The sequence below is a fragment of the Hyaena hyaena genome, unplaced genomic scaffold (genome assembly GCF_003009895.1).
Source record: "Hyaena hyaena isolate Hyena2069 unplaced genomic scaffold, ASM300989v1 scaffold_375, whole genome shotgun sequence".
Classification (NCBI taxonomy): Eukaryota; Metazoa; Chordata; class Mammalia; order Carnivora; family Hyaenidae; genus Hyaena; species Hyaena hyaena.
Window position 1 is genome coordinate 503,475 of NW_024081006.1, and position 16,966 is coordinate 520,440.

The window sequence follows — 16,966 nt, forward strand, 5'->3', positions numbered from 1 at the left end:
TCACCTGTTCTAGGAGCAAAACTCCTGGAAGAATGTTGCTACAGACTGGAAAATCAAGACTGTGGGGATAAGAAAGGGGCTCTATTGGTCAAAATACACATCTAACAAGGAGACCAGCTAATCTAGAAATGGACTGTTCACTCTGACTCTAGTATATTCTTGAGCTATGCTTACAACCTAAGTTTAAGTACTTAAACATCAAAATTACTTTGGCTCTTCTAAGCATATTTTACTTTTGAAAAAGGAAATATACTAGGCTAACAAGCAAAAATAAAAATGTATTGGTTCAACAAGTAACTAATATTTTAATGTTTTTATAAAAACAATTCCTTTCAGATACTCTGATTAGCCTTTAAGTGACATAAAAAAGTTTCAGAATTCTTTAATATCAGTACTTTGCACAATTTAAAATATAGCCATTAAGTTTAGCATTTCAAGGGAAAAAAATATAAGAAAAAAGGAGAATGGTAACCCACTGAGAAGTTTATATGCCAAGTAAAGTTTAGCTTGTCTTGGATTCTTTACAAAAATTAGGGCCAGAATTTTAGTTCTCCTAATTACTATCCCAATCAAATAGGATATCTATGTGTGGATTCTAGTTACAGGTAAGTATTTTGAACTAATAAACACAAGACCCACTGATTGGACTCTGTTTACAATCTGTTTTACTGGGTTAGACAAAGACTTCAATAAAGCTAACTATATATTGAGTTCCACTGATTAAAAATGCGGTTTTCAACACTCCGTTTTTGTGGTATATTTCGAGACAAATCATAAATGTAAAGAACAATATTGTAAATATTGTACTGTTCACAGGTAGTTGTTGGAGAAGTGAATGTTTGTATTCAAACTATCAAAATTCTGACCTTTCAGAACAGGTTTTCTAAAACAATTTCCTGACAATCAGCAATTGCTTTTTAACTCTTAAAATGTCAATTTCAATAAAAAATATCCTAACAGATAAATCTTAAAGTTATTTCTTTCAGTCTCAATTATTTTTTACTTTCAACTATATATTTAACACAGAATTAGTTTCTAAACAAACATCTAATGAAGAACAGTTTCAATGTAAAATAAAGCTAGGCAATCTTAACTTGTCTAAGAAAGTCTGAGTGTGATTTTTAAAAATTCAGAATTAAACTTCAATAGTGAAAAACTTTCAGTCTCCTCTTAATATTCAAAACCAGCAACTTCTCATGAGACTAGAAAGTTAGCAGAAGGGATCAAACAGATTTAAGCACCGCCCGACTTCTTCTAAAGTGATGCACTCTTTTATCCTAGAAAAGACAGAAATAAGTCCTTTTTATTACTTCACTGAAAACTTTCGTGCTGCTGCTATGACCTAAGATCATTGCAAAATAGTTAAAGCATTCATTTTGGGTTTAAAAAGCTATAAATGCTGAGAGAAAAGTAGTCCTTTTGGGGAAGCATTCTTGAACTTTAGAGTAACAATTATACCAGTGACTAGTTTTATTCACTAATTTAATTTAAAAAAGAAATCTCAGTAAACTCAGAAACAGAAGACTTGGAGTCAATACCATTTTATGAAGATTATTAATTAATTATTTGGCAGTGATGCCCCGAAAGACAGCTGGTGGAAAACTATATAATTTTTAAAAGTATAGTTTTTACTAAAAGAAGTGCATCTGACTGAAATCACAGCTTGAGAAAGTACTACACTTTAAACTAAAATTTTATACTTTTAGGTTAAAAGACTAAAGGTTTGGCATATTTAAAGGTATATACTTAACCCGTGATGAAAATGTCTCATTCTTTAGGAAATGAAGAGACAAAAATATATGCAAAATTTTCCTTTCACTTTATGTTGCCTGCAGACGTGAAGATAGAAGGAAGTAAGGCTGGGGTGCCTGGTTAGCTCAGCTGGTTAATAAGCACTGGACATAAATTCAGGTCATGATCTCACAGTTTGGGAGTTCAAGTCCCACTTCAGGTGAGCCCTGCTTCTCTCTCTCGGCCTCTCATTCACTTGTGCCCTCTAGGGAGGCAGGAAAGAAGTGAGGCCTTACAAAAAGGAATGGAGTTGACACTATCTTTTCTATAAGAGCTTAACTGTGTCCTTTTCCTAGAGATTAAATTCAGCTGTCATATAAAAAAGACTGATTTTTGGAAATTGTGTAACCTTTTATGTAATCTTTTATATAACAGGCTAATATCCTATTTAGGTTTAAGACCAGAAAGGTGGTCACAAATTCAAGTATCTTCAGAGATCAGATAGGACATGAAAGATTATAAAGACAAGACAGAAACAGTATATACCCTGCCTCAATGCATTCAAATTCAATAAATATCCATACACAGCCATACTTCATTTTACTCCAATCTCATATATGTGTCATTTTTTGCAAATTAAAGGTTTGTGGCAACCCTGCACTGAAAAAGTCTATTGGCAGCATTTTTCCCACAGCAACTGCTACCTTTGTGTCACTGTGTTACATTTTGGTAACTGTCATATTCCACACTTTTGTTACTGTATTTGTTAAGGTGATCTGTGATCAGTGATTCTGAGTTGCTGAAAGCTTAGATAATGGTTAGCATTTTTTAAAAATAAAAAAATATATACATTTTTTAAATATTTAGAGAAAGAAAGGATGCAGCTGTGTGCATATGAGCGGGGGGGAGAGGGAGAGCTGGAGGGGGAAGGAAGGAGAGCATCTCAAGCAGGGTCCACTGAACCCAGAATGCGATATGGGGCTTGATGTCATGAATTTTGAGATCATGACCTGAGCTGAAATCAGGAGTTGGACACTTAACTGACTGAGCCCCAGGTGCCCCAGGAATAAAGCATATTTTATTTAAGATATGTATACCATTTTTAAAAATATAATACTATTGAACACTTACTAGACTACAGTATAGTGTAAAGAAAACTTCTATATGTAGTGGAAAACAAAAAACAAATTAATTTGACTCACTTTATTGTATATTCGCCCTGTTGCAGTGGTAGGAAAGTGAACCCAATTGAGATCTCTGAGTTATGTTCTGCTTTGAGTACCTAACATTCCCTCTTTTTTCATTTGGTCAAGCCAATATTCTCTTTCAACTCTCTTCTTTCACAAACCTTTTCAACTACAAGCTTCTGCTAAAGATTTATTCCCTAAGGACAAACTAGACTAGATCAATGTTTGAGCAGCATAATGGCCAGGTAAAAATCACAGAGGTTTTCTGAGTTACCAACGTCAAATGCCAAGAGTTCAATTAACCAAATGCGCTATGCAATCTCAAAATACTTATTATACAGAAACAAAGATACCTCACATCTGACAAATATACTATTCCTTTTATACCTTGAAGTAGTCATCTTGAGTAACAACAGAGTTTCTCAGTCTGTTCTCTGGATTAAATAGACAAGATACCACAGTCTGTATGCTTCTGTCCACAGATTTCTGGAAAAAAAAGATGTTTTTCCAACAATTTAAGGACTATTCCTTTTACTCTAACAGGCTTTTCAAAGAAAGGTAACATTTGACAGGTTACATTTTCGTGTAATTCATTACATGTCAGTATGTAACTTTTCTACGAAATTTTAAAAATATTTTAAAATCTTAGTGATAGAGTACTGGTTATAAAGTTCAATTTAGTAAAACCCTCAAATATGTTAAGTTTCTTTCATTTTTCCTAAGATAAAAAACAGTGAACTTCAGCATTTGAAGAAAATATACCTAGGATAGAACCTGATATAATTATTTTAATAATTTTTCAAATTCTAATCATGAATCAAATCAAGGAATTTTTTAACTGTATAGTTCAGCAGTTCTCAAAATTATTTTTTTCCACTGAGAAACACATGGACAAAGTAGTTGATGTGATGGGAATGTGCACACACACTCCAATGGGAATCCTTCAATGTTATTATGCACATTCCCACCTATTCAACAAAAACATAGGAGAATTCAAGGATGAGAACACTGTTATTATATGAATTTGTTCTAATGATAAAAAAGGAAGAAACTCCAACTATTTCAGTTTTTCAGTTATTACTAGTGACTCTACCACTCTTGAGAGCTGCTTCCATATATCATGTTATGAAAAAAGTACCACAGATAGTTGTGTATTATATTCAACTCAGTAAATGTTTAAACTGGTTAAAAAAAAAGAGTAGGTATAATTCATACTAATCTCTCTTTTGAAGAGAGGATTCTTGAGGAAGCGGTCTACTGCATCCCACCAAATTATGTTCATACGCATTAAAGTATGTTATAAAACACAATGAAAATACAATAGAGGAAAGGACTACTGAATCAGAAACTATATGTAAACACTGTGAAAGTTTGGAGTGCCTGAAGTTTCATCAACTTTTACATAAAATGCCAAGTTATTAGTCAATTACTTAAGCTTTGTTATTTTTGGCTTCCATGTTTAAATTTGAAAAAGATACTTGCATCTCAAAGGGCCATTATAATAAAAACTTTAAAAAATAATTATGAAAATATAAACAGAATATAAAATAAGATGTTTGCCTTTTGTGGGCCATTTCCAGAGGATGGAGTAGCTTCATGAACTGAACATTCACTTTGCAAAACTTCAGCTCCTGGATCAACTTCATTACAGTGGTAGTTAACAGTGGTATAAGCCTATATTATGAAAGTATGATTAAGGAGATGTACACTAGATACATTTCTAAACAATCTATTCTTCAAAATAGGTAAGCTGGTGTTGAGCATTTAAATGTGGCTTGTACTGAAGCTGAATTATGTTATTTCATATTATACTGAACTGAACAGCAGAATTGTAGTAAGGGAATCTTTTATTTTGAAATGTCTTCTAAACTTCAACATAATCAGAATCAAAGCGCTCTAAGAAAAAATAACTCCAGGGGTGCCTAAGTGGCTCAGTCAGTTGAGCGTCCAACTTCAGCTCAGGCTATGATCGCATGATCTGTGGGTTTGAGACCTGTGTCAGGCTCTGTGCTGACAGCTCAGAGCCTCGAGCCTGCTTTGGATTCTGTGTCTCCCTCTCTCTCTCTGTCCATCCCTGCTGGTGCTCTCTCTCAAAAAGAAACAAACATTAAAAAAAAAAAAAACATTAAAAAAGGAACTCCAACATCTAGTAATAGAATGAGAATTTCTCAGTGCCTGAGAATTTGAACTAATGTTACATCATTCAAAGGTCCAATCTTGATGAAAGGCAGAAGGTAAACGATCAAGTGTTTTAGAGCTAACGCCCTCTTTTGTGTTCTTATATATACCATCTAACAGTAGCAGAGCAAAACATTTGCTTCTCTTCAGCAGATTTTTTTTTATGAATAGAGAACTAGAGACAGATTTAATACGAATTCTAAATTCATTAAATTAGAATTAGCACAAATATTAATACTATCTTTCTTGGATTACACATAATTTAGCACCTGTTCTATGCAGAGCAGCCATTGTCTTAAACCACTCAAAAACCAAGTGAGAAATGAAAAGCAGTTTCACCCATGGAAGAATATATTTGGGTGAGATTAATAAAATATAACACAGAATGTGAAAGAGAATTTAAAAATATTCCAAGGCACATGTGAAATGGCAGAAGGACAAGAAACATATGATGGGTAAAATGAGAAAATATTTTAAATAAAGAAAAGGAAGCATATGTTTGGTTAATTCCCCTTACCGGAGGTATAACATAACTCCTTTGCTCCCCAGCAGGCCACTGTGGTGGCATCTTAAAAAAAAAAAAAAAAAAAGGAAATAACAATTAGTTAACCATTCTTACACATTTTCACAAACATGAAAGATAGATAATGTTGAGGTATTTGTCCTGCTGGTTCCTTGAACTTGCAGTAAAAGAAACAGAATGGAAGAAAAAAATACTTAATGTTTCTAATACCTAAAGAGTTTACTGTTATTTTATATATAAACCCTACCTTTCTCTCAATTTTTTGGTGTTAGCTTTCAAAAAAACCTCAAAGAATTTGAGAATTTAACGATCATGGGCCCCATAGAAATGATCATATCTATGGTCAGAAATTCAGAGAACTACTACTTTGTAGTAGTCAGCTAAAATAAACACTACCAAATACGATTGGAATTCAATGTTGGAAGAATGGAGTTATTTTATTTCGATCTATCCTCCTAAAAAAGCTTATAGAAGTCCGTTTGGATATTTCAGCTATTTGACAGCAAAGATGGAAGAATACATGTTGAAATAGAGGACACTGAATCTTATAAAACAGTGTAAGAGAAACCTTTTTGCTAAGTATATTCCTATCAAAGTATCTTTCTCTTATGTCTAAATAATTAAAGGTCCTAATTCTAGACTAATTCTAACTTTCTTTCTTATTTTAAGCATATTCAACTAGTTTAAATGACAAACTATTAGGGAAATTGATATAAATGCCTCAATAATACCCCAAAGTAAATTATTTTGTTCTCTTTTAAATTACCTGATAATTATATACAGGCAGCTGATATCCAGTGATAACCTGAACTGGTGAACTAGGATAAGGAGGATATGCCTGAAAATTAAATTTATAGAAAGTATGGGTTAACATGGAAAATTCTTGAAAATAATAAATACTCCTATTACAGCAAAAAAAAAAAAAAAAAAAAAGAAAATAAATTATATTTTTCTATGTATGAATACAGAATTCTACTGGAATGATTGGCTTCATGAAGAAAAATTCTGTTGAGGCGCCTGGGTGGCTCAGTCGATTAAGCGTCCAACTTCGGCTCAGGTCATGATCTCGCGATTCGGGTGTTCGAGTCCCATATCAGGTTCTGTGCAGGCAGCTCAGAGCCTGGAGCCTGTTTCTGATTCTGTGTCTCCCTCTCTCTCTGCCCCTCCCCCGTTCATGCTCTGTCTCTTTCGGTTTCAAAAATAAACTATAAAAAAAATTAAAAAAAAAAAAGAAAAATTCTGTCAACTGTTATTCTTTTCGAAGGGGAAAAGGGACGAATGAGGGAAGAGACTGATTTTCCCATCTACGTTTATCTTATTTGTATATTTATCCCCACCCAGTTCTTCCTTACACTGGTGATAGGGCTCTAATTAAGATAGATTTCCATGTTAAAGTTATGTTAAGACATCTGTTGTTTCTTTGTAGAAATATTTTTAAGCAGTTTTATATTCCTTGACAATATCATGGAGTAATGTGTAGTCCTCCTACACACTTCATGGCTCTTTCTGTATTTCATTTCTACTAGTTAAGGGCAGTATATAACCCCAAAACTGAAAATAAAAAACAGTAGAATGCTTTTCATCTTTCAATAAATATTGATTAAAAACATCTATATAATATCATACACGAATAAACCCAAGTTAAGTAATAGCTCACAGCACATTAGGAACAAGTAAAAGGCTTTTATTCTAACCATGTTTAGAGCAAGAAAAATAACAAAAGGTGTAATACCCTACATTTCAGATGGATGGAAAATGCAAACAAACCAGACATTACTGAACCACTTCGCTACTATTTTTCTTTTTATTTTAAACTGAAGAAAGTAGAATGAAGAAAATCAGTGTTATTCATCATCAATAGGAGACAGTAAATATTTTCAATTCCATTTCAAATATTCAAGTATCCAAACACATTATATGCCAGAAACTCAGAGAATTTACAAATATAGTTAAGTCATCAGAAATCTATCCATTCTAGAACCAGAATACATCCAGAAGTTAGGAATCTATGAGAAGGCATCGAAAACCATTGCAAATAATGAATAACTAAGATTTCCAAACTTAAAGAATAAACCAGGCAAACACATGAGGAAAGGTCCCTTCAAATATTTAAGGAGTTATCCTATGGTGGGGGGGGTAATGAATGAGATATGCTCTTTGTAGCTATAGAGATCAGTTCTTAGATAAAGACAAGCAGATATTAGCTTGGTGTAAGAAACAATACTAAGAACAACAGGTTCTAACAAAAGTAATAGATTTCCTTCCCATCACTCATCCCATATTCAGAGATAGTATTATCACTTATTATGGAAAATGTGCACCTGATTTGAGGGTAAAAAGTGAGACTGGCTTACTTTTAAGGTGCCCCCATCTATAAGATCTCCAATACTATTAAAAAGAAAAAGGAATGTTAAGTAATTCTTACCTGAACATACTGGGTTATAGGATTCATCATGGTTGGAGGCTGCATGTAAGTTTCAGTGTTTGGATTGCTCCAGACACTCTGAAACGGTGGTGGAGGAGGAGGATTAAAAACCAAAGGACGCGGCTGCACATGATATGCACCTTTTTCAAGAATAAAATGAAAACAAGGCCTACTTTTAGTTTCCTGAAAAGCTACACGTCACTAAGAACAATTCTTCTCCTTACTCACATAAATTTTGTTTCCTGATTGCAGGTCCCAGTTTCAGCTTTTTACCATGGAAATTTATCTGTGACTGAAAATAAAACAGTAACAAAGCTAAAATAAATTTTGAAGTTTTTACTTCCAAGACTTTGGTAAACACCTCAAGTCTTCTCAAATTTCTGCCATCAGAGAAAATCACCAGTAAGGACATACCAAATCAAAATTTATCAACATGAAGCAACCTTACCCGTACTACTTAAGTGCTGAGAGGAGTATTGGAATTTGATAAAAAATCTTTACATTCTGTCTCTAACCTTTCCTTTGTCTAGCTCATGAAGCTAGATGTCCAGTTACAAATAAACAGGTTCTGGCAAGTTATGTATGATTACTCTAGGTTTGGATCTCAAACAGGAATTTTATTTCCATATTTTATACAAGGCTATATATATTCAGGACTCAACACTAAACATTATATCCGTAAACTAAGAAATTTTGCCATAAGATTACTTACTTCTACTATCTTCTGCACATCCACATCATTATAAAATGAAACAAATCCATAGCTATAAAGACAGATAAATAAAATATAAAAATCACCACCATAACAGTACATGGTCTAAAACTTCTAGTATTCCATGAAGTTAAGTGACAAATTATGATGAAGGATAAAGAATATACGGAGATAAACATTTTTAGAGAGGTTCTCTATAAATACTTTTTGTTTTCTTCCCCAATCTATGTCAGAATGCGTGAAGGTTAACATAGTGTGGGACATCATTCATTAACTGAAAATTCCTATCTATGAACGTGAATTTAACTTACTATCTATTGTGAGATGGGTAAAATACGTGAAGAAAACAGCTCTTTGATCGAAGTGATTAATCCATTTAGGTAAAATAAATTAGGGTGTGAAAGATTTACATACAAACACTATGAAAATGACTACACTGAAGAGCTGGAAGCAAATTTATCCTTTATATGAAAGAAACAAAGCAACAAATTTATACAAATGTAAAAACAAAAGTTTTAAATTCTTCTATGCTACTCTATATAGATATGATAACTCACATATTTTTTGTACTTTATACTGAACATGTATGGTTTACTCACCCTTTGGACACACCAGTTCGATCCGTGATTATCTTCACTTCTTTTACTGAACCATATCTAGCAAAGAAACTTCTAATTTCGGTTTCATCCATCTATGGAGAAGAATTTGACTTCAAGAGTAAAAATTTAGCATTCAAAATTTTCAATTACACTATAAAAAAGATTAGAAAATGTGGAAGTATCTCCCCTAAGAATCCCCAAACCACCTGTAGCTCTTGTCAAAGATATTTTTAGTCTTCATACGTTAAATATGAACCCAATTCGAAACGTGCATGAAGTACAAAAAAACCTTATGTTTGCAAAAGGGCCCAAACCCCATTACTCACTAAATATTATCTTAAATAAATAAAATAGAAATACAATACCCTAACATCAATTCCACCAACAAAAATGGTGTTTGGCATGATTTTGCCTTCTGGTAAGACATAGCCTTGGCTGGTTGTAGCTGATGAGGACTGAGTGCTGGCCTCTCTGGAGATGGTTGAGTTTGGAGTCTCAGGATTTGCAGCAGACTGTAATTTAGAAAGCAGGTATCATCACTGGATATTTAGGCAAAAACCATGCATGAGGTGAAATATAATCTTTGTATTTAAACTACAAAATATTTTCATATAAATTACTTTCATAGTAAATTGGCCAGCAATACAGCTTAGTTCAGGCTTAGGATTTAAAACAGAGTACATCAGTATGAACCCTGTGTTTCTCATCATCCATCATCTCTTATACTAAAGTAGAATACTGACCTTATACTGAGTTCGTGAACTGGAAAGTTCATATTTGTAAAAATAGTTATTAAACTCATTCCATTATATTCCAGTAAGTGAATTTTCATTTTACTGAGTACTTTATTAAAAAGCATGGTAGGTCTTTTAAAAAAGATGAAATTAAAAAAAAACTGCATCAAAAACATGCATCGAGGCTTTATTTTTATTTTTTTATTTTAGAGAGCACAAGAGAGAGTGAGAACATACCTGCGACACAGAGGAGAGGGGCAGAGGGAGGGAGAGAGAATCTTAAGTAGGCTCCATGCTCAGCACAAAGTCCTACATGGGGCTCAATCCCATGATCAGAGCCAAAATCAAGAGTCAGATGCTCAACCCACTGAGCCACTCAGACACCCCTACAACAAAGCTGTAAACAAATATCCTTTTACATCTTCATTCTAGTCACCAAAATTAACATGGATTTTATAATTAAATAACTCTGTGTGTTAGTATGCATTTACTTTGGAAATGGATCATGAAAACATTACTTGCTCACACATCATAATAGCTCCTGCTAAAAAAAAGTGGCTTACAATCCTTTCCCTTAGTGCTTAGGGTGTTCAAAGCATCTTTTGAAATAACATTTTTCTTCCTCACTAACACTGATAATTCTAATTTTCACAGCGGGCTAATAGATATAAATAATACGCTCTTTATTTTCAGAATAAAGAGATCTACACACGAAACTCATTATTTTTCTGGATTCTGGTCAGAACTTTAGATTTTCTACATAAGATTAATGTAAATTTTTCTGAAGCAAAATTTACTGGTAATAGTATGTTGCAAAAGCAGTCTAACATAGTGAAACAAAAACTGACTTAATTAGGAGATCTGGGTTCATGTCCTTTATTAGCTTATAAGCCCCTTACTTGGCAGCTATTTATATTTGGGAAAATTTCTTTGAGAATAAAATGTGGTAACATCTGCAGATTCATTTTGTAAAGTATAATGAGGCACACCAATATAAGCTTATCCTGTTATCTGAATTTATTTTCAATAGGTTAAAAAGCTTCTTTCTTGGTTTTACCACTTATTGATTTTGTACATACTTTATTAATAACTAATTTCAACTGGAACTTTGAAGAATTAGTTAATGGCATATCCACATTTGAAATTCATTTATGAACTGCCTATTGAGGGGAACCTGGGTGGCTTAGTAACTGGTTTAAGTGTCTGACTCTGGCTCAGATCATGATCTCCTAGTTTGTGAGCCTGAGGCTCATGTAAGGCTGTGCTGACAACACAGAGCATCGGGCCTGCTTTGAGTTCTGTGTCTCCGTCTCTCTCTGCCCCTCCTCACCTCTCAAAAATGGATAAACATTAAAAAATTAAAACAAAAAGAAGTACCTATTGATTAAGAGGGAAGTAAAAAAGGCTGCAAGAGACATAAAGCTATTACACCTCTGTTTATGGAGAAAACAAGGGCAAAATAAACCAACTGACACATATATTTCTAAAAAGCAAGCACGGTAATTTCTATAGAAATTAGTCACAATAATAAAGTAGGTATAATTAATATTTTGTTCAATGCTAGAAGTTACTAATAAATTTAAGCTTCTACAAACTGCTAAACTAATTTAGAGACAAAATCAAAACTGTCAAATCAAATGTGTTTTGGTTTCTATTAATTTGTACACATACAACTGATTCTTGAACACGGATTTGAACTGTCCAAGTCCACTTATTCACAGGTATTTTTCAAAGAAATACTGTACAGTACTGTAAATACATGGAAGGAAGGCGGTTGATGTCTCTAACCCCTGCATTGTTCAAGAGTCAACTGTACTTGCTATTTCGTGTTTCTGTTTGGGTGCTTCTTAATTCTTTCCTCTAACGATAGTATAGTAATATTTCATAATAACACAATAGAGTAAAAATAGTCTTCTGAGGTTTTTCCATTTTTTAATGTTTTCTAATTTTAGGCTTTTTCTACATAGGACTGTATCACATAATCCACATATATGGAACTACTGAAACTTGATTACATTTCTCTTCACTAGAAACAACTCACCAATCCTTTTCGGTTAGCTCTTTCAAAAGTTCAAAACAAAAAAGCGGCTCTGAAATTCTAATAGACTTTTCTCCTTCTCAATTTCCCCTTCATTTGTGGATAAACTTTGAATAACTATTTGACAAACTAGTATTATCTGTTGTAAATGACAATGGACCAATGTTTTAATTTGGAGGTGTAATGTCAGGCCAGAAAACTGTACCAGATTATAAGGGGTTATGAAAATGTGTTGATTCTCAACCAGGGGAGATTTTGTGATGCAGGGCATTTTTGGTTGTCACAATCGAGGTGCTTCTTTTATCTGGTGGCAGAGGCCAAGGGTACAGTAAACATCCTATAATGCAAAAACAGCTTCCCACAAAAAAAACCTATCTGTCCCAAAATTTGAATAGGCTCACTCACAGTTGAGAAACCTGTAATAGCATCTCCAGAATTAAAGATGAAAAGTTCTAATTCTTATATTCTATTAACAAAAGTAAAATGGATACTTGAGACACTGAGTAATAGTTTGGGATAAAGAAGAAAAGGCAATTATATATTATAGGAAATTTGGTTTGGGATTGAGTTACTCAAATTCACTGTCTGGTTAACTGAGATATTAAACATAACATTCAGCAAGTCATCTTATTTACATCTTAAATTAAGGCACTACCATGTCTTAATCTTTAGCCAGCAGGTGGTGCTCAAAGTTAACAAAGGAAGCAAAATACTCCATTGTAGCAAGACATCAGCAGGGATTTTTTTTCAACTTCTACTGTGTGTGTACTTGTACACAATTATAATTTATATATACAACATCCAAAACCAATAAATAATATCTAATACTTTTAAACTATGGCTAAAAATACTTCACAAATTACTTCAAAAAATACTTAGACTAAAGCAAAAAGTTTGGTGTTGAACTATTAATATTAACCATCAATAGCATATGGAAGTAAATTTCATGTAAATTAAATATAAGGAGTAATCATTTTTCTTAATTATATCTTCATGTGAGTTGGTGGGTTTTGAGATAAGTAAAGGTAAGACAGTAAGTAGCAGGGAACTTGGAGGCCTTCGCATACACAATTCTCATCGCTGGTATTTACAGTAATACTTTCCCTGGAGTACTTAAATAATGGGAAATGACAAAAAGACCTAAGAGCTGAAAAAAACTTTACCATTACTAAAGCTCCTGGGATGTCAGCTCTTTAACATTATTTCTTTCATTCATCTCTTACATCTACATGCAAGCCAAATGCAATCTATCTATAATTGACCACAAAAATGGTCTATAATTTGTAGTCACTAGAGTTATTTCATGGAAGACACAAATAGGAAAAAAGACTAATAGGAAATAGGAGATGAAAATCAGAATAAAACCTTGTAAGTAAATGCAATACTGGGCTCTTAAGAAAAATCTAAACAATCTACGAACAATCCTGACAAAACTAATCAAGGGCAAGAAAGCAAAAATACACATTTGTGTTGGAAAAAAGGTGGTAGGACTACAGACAATCTTGAAGAAATGGCCAACTTTCTAGAAAAATGTAAATCTTAAACAATATTAGGAAAAATATTGGATTCCTAGCTTGGTTTCACTGGGAGTTTTTTCAAATAGAAAAGATACAGATAATTTGTGTGTGTGTAGAGGGCACCAAGAGAAAACAATTTTAGACAAAAGACTAAGTGTATGAGAAAGAAGATTCAGCCATTTTAAATGAAAAAAATTCCAAAGAGGAGAAAAAGGGTATGTCTCAATTCATTTTACAAAACTAACACCTAAATAACAAAACCTAATCAAAATGGTCTACCTCTGTCCCCAACACAGAGATTCAAAATTCCAGCAGTATATAAAAAACACACAATTAAGAAGAGTTTATGTTGAAAATTCAAGGATGGTTTATTCTTAGGAAATCTGTTACTGTAATCCACCAGCGAGAAAGCGTTTTATAAAATACACTCATCATTGAATTTTTAAAAACCTAGGTAAAAGAAGAATCTTATTCTCTGTTGATGTAGCTCTAAGCTAAAATCTGCCATAAAGAGAAACAGCAATTTCCATTGAAATTAGGAAATCAAGGCAACTCCTTACCACTATAAATGACAAAGAATATTGATGGAATTCTTATAAATCCTTAAAAAAGATAAACATTCAAATAGAAAAGTGGATTAAGAAGTTATAAAAAAGAAAATTTGAAAGTTAATGACAAACTTCCACTTCACTAATGGTTTAAAAAAAGCACATCAAAATGTATTTTCCACCTATTATTGGCAATTTTACAAAGTTTAACACCTCTATTGGGAAAGAGTATGGAGATCATTCTAAACACAGAACATGTACATGGTCCATCAAGAATAACTCAGAAAGGTGTACTGTAATTTAAAATTGTTTTAAAATGGGCATAAACCCTTCACCCAGTTGTTTCCATTCCTGGCAATTAATTTCAAAGAAGTAATGAAATAAGCATGCCAAAACATTTGTACAAAAATATGTACCATATAGTATTGTTTTAATACAGAGAAATTATTCATTACAAGGAAATTTGGTAAAATAAGTAATGGTACAATCTTGTATCTTAACATTACATACTTGAAATCATTTTAAATTTATCTTTGAAAAATAATGTCCATTATATTAAGTGAGGGATGCAAGATATAAAAAAGTATTATGTAGCATGGTGCAAATTTTATAAAATAAAACTTACCTATCAAAATGCAATACATGTATAAAAACAATCTGGAAGGGCATAAACACAGCAAAACTTTAACAAACACTGGCTAAAGGTGTTGGGACAGATCTGCTTTCTTACACTGTTTACTTTCAAATGAGTTAATATGCTGCTGTTATAACGGGGGAAGGAGGCTGTTAGCATTTCCCCCTTTCCTCTAAAAATTAAAAAATATATACTGTACAATTTTACAGTAACTCCGTGATTAGTACCACGGATAAGGACATAACACAAATAATTACACAGAATAATATGAGTAACTACATATTTTTATTTAACATTTATATGTAGTAATATAAGCTGTATATAAATTTCCTCTCCACCTCTAAAAATGGAGACTACGAAAGATTACACTGTCAATCCAGTGTCTAGAACACAACTGTGCCTTAAGGGTGGGTCCAAAGTTTCAGAGTTGCACCTTGTGAATCCACTCCAAGCATTTAACAAAACTCCCCGAAAAGCACACCCCGAAGAACGTGTGTTACTGTACGTACAGTTTGTTTAAATTCCTCCTTTAACGAGAGAGAAAAGCGTCCGCCCCCTCCCCCCACACAACACTCAGCCTCTCAGGTCCGCGGCTCCGCGGGCGCACGCGCAGGCCCGGCCTCGTGCGGAAATGATGGCGTCGGGCGAGTTTTCCGCCGGAGGCCGCCGCACGAGGGAGACCCACGCGCCAGGCCAGCCACGAGGTGCCGCCGCCGCCGCCACTGAAGCGCTCCTCTCCCGTCCGCCCCGGCCTCCCGGTTCCCCACGTGAGCGCACCGCCCCGACCCCCCCCACCCCACCTGCGAGGGCCAGAAAGAAACCACTGGCTGAGGACGCTCGGGCCCTCAAAGTCAACAGCCGAGATTCCAGAGAGCCGGCGCCAGCCCGACGCCATCTCGCCGAAGACGCGCAGCCTCCTCCTCTACTCAGGGTAAGCGCGGGAAGGGAGGCCCGCCAGGCGGGGTGGGGGTGGGGCGGCCGCGCGGTATCACTCCCCACCCCCACCCCCTCAAGTCCCCGCGGTCCACACCGCAGGCCGCCCCCCATAGTCTAGCGGGCGCGCCCGCCGAGGTAGGCAGGGCGGCGTGAAGGTCGCCGCCCTGCACGTGGTCGGCCGGCAGGACAGGGAGCCCCGGGGCCATTCCCCTTAGCGACAGCCGCGGGCCTCCCGCCCCTCCTCCATTCCTCTACGCCGTCTTGCCCTCCCCTCTCAGGCCGCGTCTAGGGTGCACCCAGGCCGGCACCCCAAACAAGGAATAGGGGTGACCCCGATTTCAGGCCCCCTCCTACGCTGTGCCAGAAAAGCCGAGTTTCCGCCACCCGGGAGGCCACCACCGGCGTGCGCCCCAGGCCTCCTTCCCAACTCACCATGATGGCGGCAGCTAGCAGTTCCCGCTGAAGGGGCTCGAGGAGGAGCGGAGGCTGCGCTTCTGGCACCACTCTTGGGGCTGCTGTTGGCTCCGCTCTTGCCGCTGCCCGGCTTCGACTCGGCAAAGGGATAAAAGTCAGAGGACTGAGGAAAATCAAAGGCGGGCGGCGAGAGGGAGGAACCCTCACAGCTGAGTGTCGAGGCTGAGGGGCGCAGGCGATATGAGGCGTGGCCTTTGGGGCTCCCAGACTTGGCTCCTGCGCCGGGTACTGGGGCTCGTGGTAGGCGCCTCAGCCAATGGATGATAGCTCCCCGCCCCCTGCGGGGGGGGTTTGGGGGGGACGCCGGCTCCTCTGACGGGGGTATGTAGGGGGTGCGCGTGGGCCGGCATGCCACAGCTAGGGAGGCGCCGCCCTGAGACGTGCGGACTGACAGACGCCCCCCTTTCCCCCTGGACCCGCACGTCACCCCAAAAATGCCTTGGAAGCACCCTTGAAATAAGTATGCATCCTTAAATGTGTGTTAAAATTAAAAATGAATATAATGCGTCTATGCTCTAGTTTCAAAATGGCGCCCTGAACGCACAGGATTAACCCGTTCATGATTATCCCTGTCGTCGCCCCCAAAATCGATTAAATGCCTGCAGAAATAAACAAAACCAAGTCTGTAGACAAAAGGGAAGGAGACCCCCAAAAGTCCAGAAACATGAGCACTACTATGTCAAGTTTGAGGTAGATGGGGTTGGATTGGACAGATAGGGCCGGCCAGGTT

The 16,966-nt window shown here is 36.0% G+C and overlaps 1 protein-coding gene across 2 annotated transcripts; it reads right to left on the reverse strand.

Annotated features, from left to right (window-relative positions):
* Nucleotides 1–1,084: 1,084 nt before the first annotated feature.
* On the reverse strand, nucleotides 1,085–16,696 carry DAZL (deleted in azoospermia like). Of its 2 annotated transcripts, XM_039250594.1 has the most exons (11): nucleotides 16,195–16,696; nucleotides 9,721–9,867; nucleotides 9,356–9,447; nucleotides 8,757–8,808; nucleotides 8,273–8,336; nucleotides 8,045–8,184; nucleotides 6,386–6,457; nucleotides 5,614–5,664; nucleotides 4,479–4,592; nucleotides 3,306–3,404; nucleotides 1,085–1,277 (listed from the first exon to the last, which is right to left on the reverse strand). In XM_039250594.1, the coding sequence occupies exons 1-11, from the start codon at nucleotides 16,195–16,197 to the stop codon at nucleotides 1,224–1,226; spliced, it is 888 nt and encodes a 295-aa protein (XP_039106525.1). In that variant the 5' UTR covers nucleotides 16,198–16,696; the 3' UTR covers nucleotides 1,085–1,223. The 2 variants fall into 2 exon arrangements, with proteins under 2 accessions (XP_039106525.1, XP_039106526.1); XM_039250595.1 differs by lacking the exon at nucleotides 4,479–4,592.
* Nucleotides 16,697–16,966: the final 270 nt, after the last annotated feature.